The 16,608-nt window shown below is 40.4% G+C and overlaps 1 protein-coding gene across 4 annotated transcripts in view; it reads left to right on the top strand.

The window, feature by feature from the left end:
• The window catches only part of mfge8b (milk fat globule EGF and factor V/VIII domain containing b), a 30,325-nt gene extending 14,903 nt beyond the window's left edge, over positions 1-15,422 (top strand). For 2 of the 4 annotated variants that reach the window (XM_028449503.1, XM_028449505.1), the window contains 7 exons: positions 4,948-5,061; positions 5,194-5,375; positions 5,488-5,643; positions 6,412-6,556; positions 10,362-10,564; positions 10,651-10,806; positions 13,158-15,422. In XM_028449503.1, the coding sequence (XP_028305304.1) occupies positions 4,948-5,061; positions 5,194-5,375; positions 5,488-5,643; positions 6,412-6,556; positions 10,362-10,564; positions 10,651-10,806; positions 13,158-13,301 (1,100 nt within the window). In that variant the 3' untranslated portion in view covers positions 13,302-15,422. The remainder of the gene's footprint in view (positions 1-4,947; positions 5,062-5,193; positions 5,376-5,487; positions 5,644-6,411; positions 6,557-10,361; positions 10,565-10,650; positions 10,807-13,157) is intronic. The other 2 variants (XM_028449506.1, XM_028449504.1) reach the window with 1 other exon arrangement.
• Positions 15,423-16,608: the final 1,186 nt, after the last annotated feature.

Raw genomic sequence — 16,608 nt, 5'->3', positions numbered from 1 at the left:
TCCTGCTAAACAAATCCTGGTGTGTGGTGTTTGAAAGTAGTGCTGAAATATGGAGAATATAGAGGTGTGGGGTCATCTCAGGGCACAGAGGAGGGTTAGTTCTTCCATACTGTCTGCACTCTGCGCAGGTTAGGACAGTTAGTGTATGTGTGTGTGTCTGCGCTGATCCTTCATTTGTCTTGGGAGATTTTCGGCCCCTCCCGGGATGAGGTTGTGTGGGATGATGGCCGAATCATGTCCTTATTTCAACCCAGGGTGTGTCTGTGTGTGTTTGTCCGTGTGGTAACAGATTTGTCTTGGTGTGCATTTTCAGATTTGTTGTATTTTTTTTTTATACATGAAGCCTCTGTTTACAGATCAAAGCTTCAAAACAATCAACACCAAGCATTTGTCAGGTCTTAAAGAGCAGTTCATCTCTCTCACACAAGTTGCTTATTATGTACATGTGAATTGGACAAAGAAAATGGTTAACTCTGGGCCTTTTAATGCAAACATAAATACATTTAAGACTAATCAAAAGTATTTTATAAAATCATGTTCATATAATGCTCATATAATCCTATATACAGTACATCATATACATATTAACATTTTTACTTTTAAACTTCAAAAATGCATAGACAAAACTAAATATATTGGCAGATCTAAAGCCTGAGTTATGCTCACATGATGGTAATCAAAATGCAGCAATGCCAAAAACTATGTAATAATGATACATTATATTTTTACGTCGGTGAAAGCATGTTTAGCGCCAGATTTACTAAAATCCCAAATAAGGAGTGATAAATTAGATTGCATGTGCTGTTTGCTACACTGTTTTGTGTGATTAACTAACTTTGCATGCACAAATGTGGTGGAAATCACCCTGTTTAAATTCAGGTTTTGTAATTGCAACCTCTCGTGGAAAAGCAGATTGGCTACATGGGCAAAAATCAAATTGTGGAAGAGGTGAATAAACATATTCTGTTATTAAAGCAAATAAATGTGAATCTATAAACATAAGAAATACCATATGGGAGGCTTCCTGTGAGGAAAACAAGAAGAACATCAGATGAAGTTAAAGGTATATCGAAGAAACTAGATATTTAAAACCAGCTACAGTATATCCTCATTATGTGATCTGTTTTTTTCATCATAGCTATTGCACATACTGGTATGTTTTCCTGTGTTTTTAGTAAATCAGGCTCACATTTAAGCAAATTTTTTGGGCCTCTTTTGTAAATGTGTAAAAACTATTTTACTACTACTATTACACACAAATAAGCCTTAATAATCTTTAGATTATGCTTCAGGAACTCAAAGATCGACGCACTCCACAGTACAAATGTTCTGGATTTTACTGCCACTGCACAGCACTCTGAAAATAGGACGTCTCTTTAACCATTTTATATAATCATTTCTCTGCGGCTTTTGCAGCACCCTTTGGTCAATGTATCATAGCAACTGTTTAAATAGTAATTTACATTGGTCACCAAAGCCATCACATGCCATGGTTAAAAGCAGTTATTTTTTTCATGCAAGGACAAATCAAAGGAGAAGAAGAATCATATCTGAAAATCACAAGATAAGCGAGATGTAAAATCAGAGCACAAATTGCAAACAAAGTTTACATTTCATAACGCAACAGTATGTAAAATAAAACAATGTTACAAGGCAAAAAACAACTCAATAAATAAGATAATTTCAAACAAAGAGAAGAATTATAATAGAAAATTGTCTACAGTTATTCATTTGAATGCAATTTCCTTTTTAAAATATGAAAATATTTTGGTTCTGTACAAAGTCAACTTTGTCAATGCAGCTCAATGCACAGATTTACAAATACTTTAAATTACACGGTTCTCAAACCTGTGATGTGACAGACGACTCTGCTTTGAATGTATATCATCATGATTAGGGATGCACCGAATATATTCGGCGAATATTGCAAAAAAAGCAACATTCGGCCTTCAGTTTAGTGAGTTAAAAACAAGGCCGAATAGTAGCGTATGACGCAATCAAACAACGTGCAGTGATTTTTAGTCGGAAAAGTGTGTGCGCGTTGCTGCAGGAGCACAGCAGCAGCAGCTCCTCCTTTCCACGCACAAACACAGCCAGACTCTCTCCTTTTTGCTTACCGCTGTCCGTCATCCGTCACCGCGTAAAAGTTGGAAACCGTCCAATTCCACAACCGAGTCCGTTGTTAGCGCTGTGAGCCACGAATCCGTAAACATCCCCATCGTTTCCTCCTTACAGTACACCGGGTCTCGCTGCATGGACTGGTGTAGCATTAGCACGGAGTGCTAACAGCTGATGTGTGTAAACAATGGTTCCGTGGCTCCAAGCAGTTACTCCAACACGATCAGCAGAAAAAGTAGTGCAGTTTGGGCATCCAGTAGTGCAGTTTGCATTTACATATATGGCAATAAAGTATAACATATATTCTATATTAAACAACAGTGTTGTTTTAGCTGTTGGAGAGGGAGGACCTCACATTCTAGGAGGCGTGTTAGGTGACGTCACCTGCCAACGTGGGCAAAATCCAACTCGCCCATTTGGAGCTGATTTTTTTTTTTTATAAAATGTGGAATAACAAGGGAGGGAGGAAACAGAACTATTTCAACTTTGTCCCTCTGAATGAGGCTAAAGGAATGTATATCACTGTAGCAAAACCATTATAAAGTGATTTTTTTTTTTTTCATCATACCTCCCCTTTTATGCACTTTAGTTTTTTTTGGAATGCATGTTTGGTTTTATTTGAAGTGCTAATATAAATGAAAAACTTTGTTGTGCTTTTTTTGAAAAGCAAAGGCTACTGTAATATTTTAAAAATGTCAAGCTGAGTGGGCCTGTGGTTTCTTATCAATCCTCTTACAGAAGTGAAGGCCACCAGCTGATGCTCCTCAGGACTCTGACAGGGTTTGTGCTTCTTCTCCTGCAGTTACTGGGTCACAGGAAGAATCAACTCAGAAGTGCATGTTGAAAATATTCAGATGTTATATAGACATTTTTATGGAAACTGTCTCCAACTAAAGAGCAAGCTCAGGGCACGTGGAGGCTTGCTGCTGCTTTGAGATCAAATCTGAGGATTAATGTGATGCACAGCTTGAGCTGGAAATGTTTGAAATGCCTGCGAGTCAATGTTCCTTTCAGCGTTTATTTACATATTCCTTCTGTGGCGTGAAAGATTGTGCTTTTGTTTTTATTTTTTTTACATTGCAGCTATTTATAGGGCACCATGTGGGCAGAGAGACTCTAACCATGCGTTTGTTTGGTTGGAGGCATTGCATCCACGTGCCTGGATTTCATGCTTTATCAGCACAATAACATCTGAGGCTAGAAACATCAGGAATAAACAAATCCTCCTTTTGAAGTGAAACCATCTGTGGGAGTGGCTTCATTTGTGTAGGATTCTTTAGGATTGTGTCAAAAGCAAAGAAAACAGCCTTGGTCACAGTCACTAAAGTGTGAATGTGGACTGAAAAGAAGTCAATACCATTCCCCTGAATAGTTTACCTCCCTGTTTTATCAGCAGACTTTAAATTAAGATTAGGACAGTGACATCAAGCGGTGATCTAGTGCATTACATGACAATATTAATGAATTTGTGCATGAGCACAGTTCAACTATTGTATTATACTAATATAGACATTGTCGAGCTATTGATTTAAATCCCCGCTTGAAGTGATTTTTAGCATTTACCGGAGTTTCAAAACTGGATTCCACTTGAGAAATGAAGCAGTTGATTTCCAATAAAGTTGTTTTATTTCTGAGTTGATGAATTGGTTGATTTGAACATTAAACAGGTGAGGGTTCTCAGGTGAAAAACCTTAAATTGTAACAGAAAACAAACAAATGTCAGCACTTAAACATTTCAGTTACACGTTCTTTTCTCACATATGTTTTTGCTTTTAAAGATATTAGCTTTCTCAAAACCTTACAGTTACTTTAATTTAAGCTTCAAGACTAGTCAAAAATGAACTACAAGGATAAGCAAATTAACTGTCTTCACTATTTTCAGTTACGCACGCGCACACGCACGCGCGCACACACACACACACACACACACACACACACACACAGCCAATGTGACATACTAACCCTCTCTGTCCTGTCACCCAAACCCTGTTCTCTTGAAATAAGCTAAAAATCAAACACACGTAGAGCAGATATGTGACCCTTTTGTGTGACTACTAAAATAAATACACAAAATTACTCCACAAACACACAAAATGACTGGGGAAAGACAGCAGAAAAATGACCGTGGACACACAAAATGACAACGAATCCCATTCTTAAAAAAATGCCCAAAAAACATAGACAACATAAATACACAAAAAAGACGAACCCAAAAATGACAACAAAAACACACAAGATGATGGAAAAAGACAAACGGATGAATAAAAAAAAAAATAGGCAGTGGCTGTCTGTGCGGTTGCCGTATCAATATACCGGCATTCTATCCGTGCGCAGCGCCCCTATTTGGCCAGTTTATGTCACATGACTGAGACTAAACCTAACCGTAAACCTAACCCTAAAAATTGTTGCGATATAGGGTTATAACCTAACCCTTAGATGCTACATACGTCTACTTTGGTAAATGTACCAATAGCACCGGGGGTTGTCCGTACGGCAGCCTTACAAATAGACACTTTCTAAAAAATACACAAACACAAAAAATGGCGAAAGACAACAGAAAATGACAGAAAATTCACATTTTCACTCCAGAAACACAGAACTACAATAAAATTATACAAAGTGACTCTAAAAGTGCACAAAACAACAACAAATGCACATGTATCACATTTCTGTGGGCCCCGCTCTGTGATAGGTTGCCCATTTTTGATGTAGTGGAATCTCCCTTTTTTTGCATGACATGTGACTAACTCAATTCTTTAACAGCGTTTAGTTTTCTGACTGACTCTGTGGGCTGGTCCTTGTTCAGCTCTAATTCTGTTGTCCTTGCAGACGTAAACGACTGCGCAGGCCTGCCGTGTGAGAATGGGGGGACCTGCCGAGACCTGGACGGAGACTTCAAATGCCACTGCCCTTCACCATACGTGGGCAAACACTGCCAACTACGTGAGTATAACCAGCATACTCTCACATACGGGAGCTGATTAAGATAAATGAAAACAAACAGAACATTTAGTAAGTAGTGATTATCGATCCGGTGACAGGATATTTTGTTAAGTAGGCTTGATTGTTCTTCAGGCTGCATTTCTCTGCTCGGTATGGAGGGAGGTGGCATCGCCGAGTCTCAGATTTCTGCCTCATCAGTGCGCTACACCCTGCTGGGTCTGCAACGCTGGGGTCCAGAACTCAGTCGCCTCAATAATAAAGGTCTGGTCAATGCCTGGAGCGCAGCTGCACACGACAGGAACCCATGGATAGAAGTGAGTTGATAGTAGAAAAACACACACGGAATAATGAAACTTGTGTATTGGATCCTATAGACATGGCAAAATGAGAATTCACCTTTTTTTAATGTTAATTTGGTATTTGTAGATTAACCTGCAAAGGAAGATGCGAATGACGGGGATTATAACCCAAGGAGCCAGCCGCATTGGCTCAGCTGAATTCATCAAGGCCTTCAAGGTGGCCTCCAGCCTGGATGGCAGAACGTACACCATGTACAGACAAGAAGGACTTGGGAAGGACCTGGTAAGAAACCAAAACCAATGATTACCAGTTGGTTCTTTTTAAAGATCATTGATATTTTGCTTATCGAAATTCTAAAGAAAATGTGAGATGGCATCTTGACCAATAAAGGAGTCCCATTTCCACAAAGTTAAGATCATGAAAAGGAATTATAACTAAAGTATTTTTATTGTAGATACTGGTTTAACCTACAGTGTCATTTGGGAATAATTTTTCCAAAACTATTGAGAAACTAATTAAATGACATAGAGCTGACGGTTGCCACAGGTGTCCAGTGTGTGCCCGTCTGTGTCCGATGTGCTTCAGTAAAATACAATCCAAGAGTGTGTTCAACTGCAAACCAGACCACTAAGTCTGTCCAGGCTTTAGCCTTGAAACAAGCCATGCTGCAGCTCACTCACATGTGCTGTCTCTTAGACTTAGAGAGATGGACTAAATTGGAGAAACATAAATTAAGCAGTAACAAGGTTATGGTCCCTCTGTTTCTAGTCACACAAAACCAAAAAAACTACAATAAAACTCACAGATAACAACATAATTATTGTATTTTCACATGTAGTTCTGCACTAATCTATACCTACAACAAAGTAAATTATTTTAAGGGTATGATCATCTATAGTAAAAACTGTATAAAGTATGGATGAACCACTAGAGGGTGCTGTGGTAAAGCTGTATTAGTCACACTGAGAGGACTTCAGTTTTCCTTACAATAGTTCTTGACACTTTACCAAACAGCACCATGTATCACAGCTGTTTTTGTTTTAAAATCAGGTGTTTATGGGAAACGTGGACAATGACGGCACAAAGACCAACCTCTTTGACCCACCAATCATTGCTCAGTATGTTCGGATTATCCCTGTTGTGTGTCGCAAGGCCTGCACTCTGCGCATGGAGCTAGTGGGCTGTGAACTCAATGGTAAGAATACACAACTCAATTAATAGTATCGCACTATTTCTAATTGAACTGTTTTATGCAACATTGTGTACTTGAAACATACATACATACATACATTGCTTTACATAATTGTGTGATACATAAAAACAAACAATTACAGAAAGGCAGTCATAAAAATTAGTCTCCATCTCCTTTTAAAAAGAGACAAAGTATCCACAGTTGTCATCTCAACAGGAGGACACTTTCATAGTTTAGAAGCCACAATCTGAAATGCAAAGTCCCTCTCAGTTTTAGTCAACAACAAGCAGACTTTGTTCAGATGACCTCAGCGCTCTGTTGGAGACAATTGGCGTCAGTAACTTTTTAACATAAGCAGGAACTCGGCCAATTCTCTGTATTTCTCAGAAAACCAGCCCAAGAATCCAGAGCTCCAAAAGAGTTCAACAGTCTAACAACGAAAGCCTCAGGACAAAAAGCTGTTCTTCATTCTGGGGGTCCTGCTTTTGATGCGCCGCAGCCGTCTCCCTGAAGGGGAGGGGTGGGTGGGGTCCTTCATGATGCAGGAGGTCCTCATCATCTACTCTCTGGAAGATTAGATGTCTATGTGGTGGGTGGGCTGCCTCCCACAGTCTTCTGTGCAGAGACAGAGCAGCCATGGCACACAGTGATGCAAAAGCAGAGGAAACTGTCCACCACACATCTGTAGAAGGAGGTCAGGACACTTTATGGGTGTGCCATGGACCACAGTGGAAATGGCGTTCTCTGTGGATCGTTTTTACATTTTGCAAACTGATGTTGGTCCACAGTGACATCGATGATGTTTCAGCTGGGTTTCCATTATAGATTTTTGCAAAATAAAAGCGAGATTTCTAAATGTCGACAAAGCATATTTGCGCTTTGAACGTGTTTCCATTGAAGGTTGTTTTGGACCTCGTAACTCCCGTGAAATCTCATCCTACGAGACTTCACTGCAGAAAGACGGGTGCTCAGAACCTCCTTATAAAACGCCGTATTTCCTTTGTTATTTCAGGTCTAATGTGGCAGTAGTCATTTTTAAGTGTGATGCTCAGAAATGTCCTGGTCTCGTCTTCTGTCTACACAACCGCGTCATGTTCTCTCAGAGAGCAGTGGTCATGTGACCAGGTACGTCTCATTCTGTGACGGAAAAAATGTTTCCATGGCGCATTTCAGTCACTGTAACGTCAGAGTGAACTCACGGAAAACTACTTATTCAATGTCTATTCAGATACTGTGTGAAGTCACTAGACTTGGGATGATGTATTAGCTGCGCTTACGTGATTAGCATTCATTAGGATTCCCATAAATGAGATCATATAGACATTAGTCAATATCGAAACGTCTGAAATTCCTCTTCATCAAAACGTCAAAACTTATTTGTGTTTTTTCAGGCGTTACCAGTTTTTATTACGCTATTTAGATTTTGCGCATTTCCAAGCGTAATGGAAACCCAGCTTTTGATGCGGCTCATGACCAGCCTCACAAAGCACTTCAGGATTATGGGGGGGTGAAGGCCACTGGCCAATAGTCATTCAGGGTTGTCACTGTTGAGCTTTTTGTAACAAGGATGATGGAGGTGAGAAAGGTGTGGAGGTTCTCATAGTGGCTTTGGGAGATTGTGCACCTTTGGCGTTGTAGTCCGTGATGTACCTGATGCCCCCCATGTACTACTTTGGTCGCTGGGTGGGAAGTGCCCCTGGATCTTGTGGGCATCTGCGCCTTTGACCCTCTGCACTCCTGCAGTCAGCTCTCTCTTGCCCGCCCCTCAGAACCTGTATGTACCAAGCCCTGAACCTGCAGGTTTAACTAGATTTAAAATAAATGCCCAGCTGAGACTTTATCAAGTGCAGTGAGCAGCTATGGCTGTGATGCTGTTGGAATCAGTCAGCCCTTTAAGTCACAAACACAGAGGTACTACTGACTGTTGACAGAGCTACAATTTAAGTCTCTGAAAGGTTGTAAAACGATGCATCTTCAGTCACTGTAACGTCAGAGTGAACTCACGGAAAATTACTTATTCAATGTCTATTCAGATACTGTGTAAAGTCACTAGACTTGGGGCGACGTATTAGCTGCGCTTATGCGATTAGCATTCATTAGGATTCCCATAAATGAGATCATACAGACATTAGTCAATCGAGATTGACAGGACATTGTTTCTCTTAAGCATTCAGATTAATCTGTATAAAACATTATGAACTCTAGATGGGAAAGCTGAATTAGCTGATTTATTGCCCTCCCTTATTATTGAAAGTCTCCAGAGGGTTTTGTCCATTAACCACAGCTGTGCAATAACTGAGTCTGATGATGACCTTATTCAAAGCACATGATTACATTTACTCTGTACTTCAGGTTCCAAAGATTGTCACATCTTAAGAGGATTTGCTCATACAAATCATGTTGTTGATGATTTTAATTTATTTTACTGATGATTTTAAATTTTCTTATTGATTTTAAGCTGTTGATTGTTTTATCATGTAAAGCACATTGAGTTGCCTTGTGCATGAAATGTGCTATACATATCCTTCAAACTTCTTCATTTCGCAGATGCAAAATGCTTGTTTGGAGTCTGTCTGTATTGAAGCCAATGTCTCTAATGCTGCTCTGTCTCTTCTCATCTGAAGCCAGCATTGTTCTGCCCAACCTGTTGGCTTCAACTCTTTGTCAGATGTTTGTCTCAACATGTCTCTGTTTTTTAATTTTCCACTGCGTGGTTTCTCTTTTGGCTTATTTGTTGGCTGTGTTGGTGTGTCAATTACACCTGGAATTTAAATTTCTTCAGTGTGTTTGCATTGTAATTAGACCACATAAGTGACCAAATGTAATAAACTAATACAGACCAGCTAATGAGGTGCTTAGGGAAGTGTTCAACACAAGTGTGGTTATAACACTTTCCCAAATAAAACTGACACCCAAACCTTTAGTTTGGGTGTGTTTGTGTGTGTTTTTTGGATGACAAAGTACAAAGCCTTCAAGTCCAATACAAAAGTATTTGTTAAGCAGCCAGATTCCTCAGATTAGTCATTATCCAGCAGTCTTCACCGTGACTTTGTTTTACTTCCACACACTATTTTTCTCTGCCGGGATGAAATAGTTTACAGTTAATACAAAAGGTGAAAGTCAAACACCTGCTGGACTGTATATTTTCATTAATTAGGCCTTGATGCTTCACCAAGGCACACTTCATTACCCTTCACTGGGTTAAACACCTAAAACTCCAATTATATTGAGATATTAAACATTTCTTTCTGGTATCTCTAGATAATAAAGTGACTACATTTGTAAGTCAGTTTAACTAACTCTGTGTCCCAGAGGAGACATTTCATGTGCGTAAAAGAAGCTTCAAAACGCACACATCCACTTTAGAGGAAAACGACACATTACCAATATAAACATAAATTAATTATTTTTAAAACAAGTGACTGAATGTTGAATATCTAACATTATCATTGAGGAGAAAAAAACAGCATTAAGTCAATAGTCATCCAATGTTATTTTACTTACTGCTGGTAAGGTGTTTTTTTAGTTATTTAAGTTTATAGCATGAAAACTACTAATTCCTCAAACTTTGTCACTGCTCAATGAACCAATTTAACACATTTAATCAACCTGAGCAGCTAATGCACTTCCAGCTGTTTGGTCACCTGTGAATGAAACATTGTCTAGTGCATGAGCTGCATCAACCTCAGAGTCCCGTTTGCCTTCACGTCACTGGCTGTTCTAAACTGCTTCCTGTTCGTCCCTCGTCTATCATGTCTTCTCTGTTTCTGCTCCTCCTTCTTCCCCCTGCCTGGTCTCACCTCCACAGTGTATTCAAACACTTCAGGTTGTTCAGAGCCCATGGGCATGAAGTCCAGATTGGTGTCCGACCGTCAGATCACGGCCTCCAGCACCTTTCGTACCTGGGGAATCGAGCCCTTCACCTGGCACTCTCACTACGCTCGACTCGACAAGCAGGGCAAGACCAACGCCTGGACTGCTGCTACCAACACCCGCTCTGAGTGGCTGCAGGTAGGAGAGGAGAGGACCACTGACTGGACCCTTTGAGCAGGTTTCTTCCTCATGGTGCTCGTTTAAAATCATACCTGTTTCCACAGGTGGACCTTGGCTCTCCTAAGAGGGTCACAGGCGTCATCACGCAAGGCGCCAAAGACTTCGGTTCTGTCCAGTTTGTCACAGCCTTCAAAGTGGCTCACAGCGATGACGGAAAGTCCTGGACTATAGTGAAGGACGAGACCACGAAGGCAGACATGGTCAGTGTGGTTCTATTAAAAACCAACACAAATCAGAAACCGCACATTAAGGAAATGAAAACCAAACCTTGCTGTGGAGAAAGAACCCTAGACATGAGCATTTGAAACCGCTGCATTTAATTATTGGCAATTTCCCTGAGGTTTTAAAATGTGTTTAAATTATGGTATAGTTTTCTCATTGGAACTGTTCTCTAGTGTGTGGTCCACAGTTGAACAACCCACTCATTATTTGTGTGATCCAGCCCACAGATTTACTGTGAAAACCACTGAAACCAATTATGTTTACTTCTAAATACCAGCTAGTCAATGTCTCTGCCTTGGTTGATACTCTACAATCTTTATGCTGTAATGTAATGTACATACTCTATCACAAGGGATTTCCCTTGTATTCTCCTCTACATGTGGATACCACTGGATTTAGTTTACCAGGATTTCCTACTCGTGTTTATGAACCCAAAATTTCACTGTCCTGAAAATTGCTCAAGGTCCCATTGTGTATTCGAACAAGCAACCCTACAGTTACAAGCCGTTTTTATAAGCGTTAGACCACCACTGCCTAATTAAATGTCTTTAATTTAGATACAAAGAGAGAAACATGGTGAAAAACTGTGTGTGTGAAAGACATGGTTAAATAAAAGTGAAACTCCCATCACAAGCATATGTTGCACATTATCAGTGTAAACATGTTTTACAAAAGGAAGGAAAACTGCATGAATAGAGATGATCACTGAGACTTACTTTAACTAACTATACATTTAGAAATGAGTGAATTTATGAATGCATTGTTTAATCTGAGAGGAAAACCAAAAAAGTTACATTTTTACTTGAACAGAGAAGAGATTTAGAATAGGAGAAACAAGAAAAGCATCAGGTTGCATTAAACACAATTGGTCCACACATCTGGACCTGAATCTGCATGCTGGGAAAGATTAGCAGCGTTGGTGTGTGTTTGTGTTTGCCTTTGTTGACATGATTCATTGGCCAGATGTAAACAGCATTCAGTCAGACTGAGTGAAGTGAGGCTGTGGCCTCTTCACAGCTGCTGGGATCTTCTCCATAAACCATTAGATGGGGATTCACTTTTTTTTTAAATCCATTGAGGTCGATGACGGAAGACTTCTTGGCTAATCTCTTGAGCAGCATAAAGATATGTTCTCTCTGTCTGTTGTTGCTTTTGTCTTTTCATCTCAATAAAGCCTGTGTGTTAAGCTGTGACAGTTAAAGCTGCAGTTCGTAGAATTGTGAGGCGCTCCCACCTCCCCTCCTGAATGCGCACACTGTGGAATTTTTTGGAACTGTTTTCTCCATAGACTGGTAAAAAATGTAGGGACTTGATCTTGTGTTATTGCAGAGTTTTCTGATGTTTTGGAGATATGAAAGCATGTATCACTCAATGCTGTGAGGACAGTAAGAGGCTCAGAGCCACAGCCACTCCTCACACAAGCAGCTGCAGCCGATCCAAGCTGATCAGAGCAGACACTCCGTCCACAATACAGATAAATTGGGTCTGTTCTTTCCACCTTAGATCATTCTAATAAGCTATTTATTTCGTCTGTTCTGACACTCTCTCTCTGACTCGGGGCGGACTGAGCTGACTGAAAGCAGATCACGCGCAGTTCGTCGCGCACACTGACTCCGTGAGTCTGTTCCTCCTGAACACGTGTTGTGCCTTTATTCTGTTGCTTTTCATCCTCGGTCTTCCTTTTTCCTCTTGCTTTGTCGTGTAACCGCTGTGCCATAAGCCACTTGAGAGACTTCAGCTGGAATACAATGCCATGGGACTGTCCCGACTCTCAGATTGAGAACGCACATAGACTTATGACGAGCAGCCAATAGTAATGTTTAAAACAGCTCATGTGATCGCCCTGTTGGTAAAAAAATCTCTGATTGGCTCAAGTCCAGTGTCAGTTACAAGTCCAGGAGAAGAGATTCCCTGGCCATTCAGAGCACTTTGGATTACAATATACGATACAATATCTATAAAATCATTATGGATTTTTGACCAAATAAAACTTACACACTGCAGCTTTAAAACCTGAGTGTCAAAAGGGCACTGCCATCAGCTCTAGCTTTGGTAAATCCCATTGCGTGTGCTGAAAAGATCTGTTTGCAGCTCCTCCTCCAAATATTTTGTGCGCTCTGGCAGAGACGCCCAGTTTCCAGTCATTAGAGGCAAACAGGCTACATAGATTGCTGGTTATTTTCTGCATTTGACAGACGTGTTTGCATGCTGTAAAGTTTAGACATTTTTAACACTCAATCTGTAGTCAATTAGTTTTTGTTTTTAACAAGCCAACACATAATCACCTTTTGATATAAATGTTGCAGGTAAATTCCTTTTTCCTTTACAGATCTTTGTGGGCAACAGCGACAACAACGTTCACAAAAAGACCATCTTTGACCCGGCGTTTTACAGCCGGTTCATCCGTATCCTGCCATGGGAGTGGCATGGACGCATCACCCTCAGGATGGAGCTGCTGGGCTGTGATGAGTAGCGCTTCCCCTCTCATCCCCCACCCTCCTCCTCCTCACTTCTCCTTCCACCCTGAGCCACACCTGCACTGCCTTGCTCACTGGCCTAGGGGGCAGCAAACGCCTGAGTAACGCATCACCACCCTTAGTAATCCTGGCTGTGAGATGGAGGAGCTCTCCCCCAATCACTGAGCTGAGCTCAAATATGACAATTATTTTTTGTTGTTGTTTTTGTTTTCTGAATTGGCCACTGACTTTTCCCCACATGAGAAGGCAAGATGTAGTTCCACCTATCGCCAAAGTTGCCATTGGAAATTGCGAGTCCACTCGGCTGCTCCACCCTGATCTTTGATCCTCCACCACCCAGCTGACAATGCACAGCAGCTGGAGCTGTATGGAAAACCTATTCCCCTTTAGAGACACCCTGAGATACCTAGGGATTTATTTGCTCACCAGTAGATGGATCCAAAGACTAAAGAGATATTTCCACCCTAAAAAACAATGTTTCTCTGTGTTTATAAGATAGAAATCAAGTGTGGAAAAAACAGGTAATCCTTTTAGTGGAGCCAGAGAGAGTTTTAAAGGTCTCAGGGTGTCTCACTTTGTTCTGCACTGCTCGTGGTGTTTCTGACCTCATCAGGGCAATAATGTCCTTTGGGAAGCTTTAATAGCTGAAGCGTAAACACTGTGTTTTACAAACATGCACATACAGCAGCCACTGTATAGAAGAGGGAAAACCCCATGTTTACGTTCATGAGCAGTTTTAGTTTCGTCTTTAGTGAGCGTGTTTAAAGTATGTTAAATATCAATCTGCTCGTTTTGTGCCAACAAACCCTCATCAAGTGGTTTTACTATTCAGAAATCCAGAGAAATGTGCACTGACGCACAGAGAACAAAGACGGGGTCAGATAGATTAAGTCTGTCATTGTGGGACGTAATCAGTCGATGAAGCATCACAATTGGTCGAACAGGCCAAAAGGCTGAAGGTGACGCCCTCATTGATGGACAGGATGTCTCAAATAAAAGAGCCAAATGACACCAAGGCTGTTGTACAAACATGTTATTACCCTAGAGGAAATCACCAATTATATTCGCACCAAAGTAACCCTTATCAGTATTATTAAAGATGTCCTAACTTACTCTGAGTCACTTGTTCACATTCTCCTTGTGTTTATCACTGTTTTGTGTGTTTGTAACAGCAGTTGTGTACCAGATTCAAAGAAGTGTCTGGTAAAGATAAGTCACCTGACCGGCCTGTTTACAGCTCAGCTATATCATCTTTGTCAGCTTGATTAAAGGGATGCAATGAGGACAGGGAGTTAAATATGATACTCATCTTTTGTGATTCAGAGCAACACATTTCCTCGCATCTCTTTAAATGTATTCCTAAAGATTTTCACTTTTTGTATTTGTTCTTATTTCAGTGTCGTGTTAGACGTCAGGTTTATCCCTCAGTGGTTTGGATTATCAGTGGAGAGATGCATGATGGATGCTGTTGTCTCAGGTCAGAGCGGCGACGCACTGAACACACTCCCCGACTCTCCTTCAAGCCCAGTTCACTCACGTTCACCTTTTTATGGCACTTTGACGTTCATATTTTCATATTTTAAGTGTAAAAAAAAAAAAATCAAACTTGCTGTGTGCATTGAAGAACAAACTGTTAACATGTTCAATATTACATTTAGGTTGATGTGTATACGTGCATGTGTACAGTATTTTTTCACCTTCCTCCAGTTCAAAGCTGCAGCCTCGCTGATAAGAGCGCACCAGTAAAACCAATTTAAATCACATTTGTACGCCTCCACCGGACACGACTCAACCCGTTGTATCATCAGCTTCTGTCACCCCGGCTAAACCTTTCCAGCCCATGAATTATGAATTATGTGCAATATTATACTGTTAGGTCTGATGACAGGGAATATTAATTGGAAAGCCTTTTAAAAATGCATGAGGCGAGTGTGGCTGAGAGGTCGCGCTGGAAGAATGCTGGGCATACGTTAAGCACTCTCCATTCTCAGTGTCTGCATGCTGTCTGTTTACCAATATTACCATAACTTCACTATCATGCTGTGGTTTTCTAAAGCCATCCAAAATAAATAGTTGTGTTTTCTGAGAAGTGTATTTCTTACTACACTGGCCATGGAGCTGTTTGTGTGTGTGTTTTTTTTTTGTTATTCTAATGTGTTTGGATTTCATAACATCACTGTTGTTTGGTTTCCAAGAATGTTGTATGTTTTGGCCTTTGTATTTGTATCTTAAAATAAATACTTACATTGTTTCACAAACGGCTGAAGTCAAGTGAGCGTGTATTTCTGCTTACGATCAAACCAGAATTGTTTGAAAATATTTGCGCAATAATGATAGTAATAATCCTGTTATTTCTGAATTATTTGGAGCTGTTTTCCATTTAAAAAGGTGGCAGATCAAAAGAAGCACTGAAGGGAGGTTTGCATGTTTAGCATTTAAGCCCCTCCCCCTCTTCCCTGTGGGGTGTCTAATCTCTTCGTAGCTCCCTGCGATCTTTAAAGGTGTCTTTGCCCGAGGAGAGGACGTCGTCTTCATTAGTCTGAAGGTCACAACAATGGTGAATGCGAAACGTCTATCAGTCAACCACGTAAAAAAAAAAAAAAAAAGGTTCACATGTGACAAGTGTGAATTAATGTTCAGCTACACAAGGTGTTTGCTTCATATGTATACAACATACCATATATTGTTCTGTCAAACAGAATGTGGCATTGAACACAATGCGTTTCAAACCTTTTGTCCTTGTCTATATAATATTGCCTATATAATGTTTTTCCAGCAGAACCAGATTCATAGGTGGAGATCATCTTTATTGACCGTTTGGAGATAGTGGAAAGGAACAAGAATAGTACTGCACCAGGAGAGCATCCTAAACCTATAGCAGCATAACTCAAAGAAGGCTCAGAATCACCTGATCAAATCCTCACAATATGTTTTCTCCTGTAGGAAAGTCTGAAGACTCAGAAGCCTGATAGGTCAATGCTCTGCTAAACATTGTTGTGCTGCTTAAATAAGGCACTATCGGGTCTTTGTAGATGTATTGGAGATTGATTGAGTTTTGTTTGCTAAAGGAGGTATTTTAAATTGTTAGATTTTACAGGAAACCAATGAAGAGAAGCCATAACTGAAGATAGTCTCACTCCTGCTGCCTGCTTCTACCAGTTAGCACTCAACGTCCTCATTTATCAACCTTGCATAAAAACGTGCAAATCTGAGTTCACATTGTGTCGTACGACAGGACAAATGTGGGATTTATGAAATATTCGTATTTGACCAATCCCGGCGTATACATGATCGGGTGTTGAT

Source organism: Gouania willdenowi, chromosome 6 (assembly GCF_900634775.1).
Source record: "Gouania willdenowi chromosome 6, fGouWil2.1, whole genome shotgun sequence".
Lineage (NCBI taxonomy): Eukaryota > Metazoa > Chordata > Actinopteri > Blenniiformes > Gobiesocidae > Gouania > Gouania willdenowi.
This window is presented reverse-complemented; position numbering and strand designations above follow the sequence as displayed.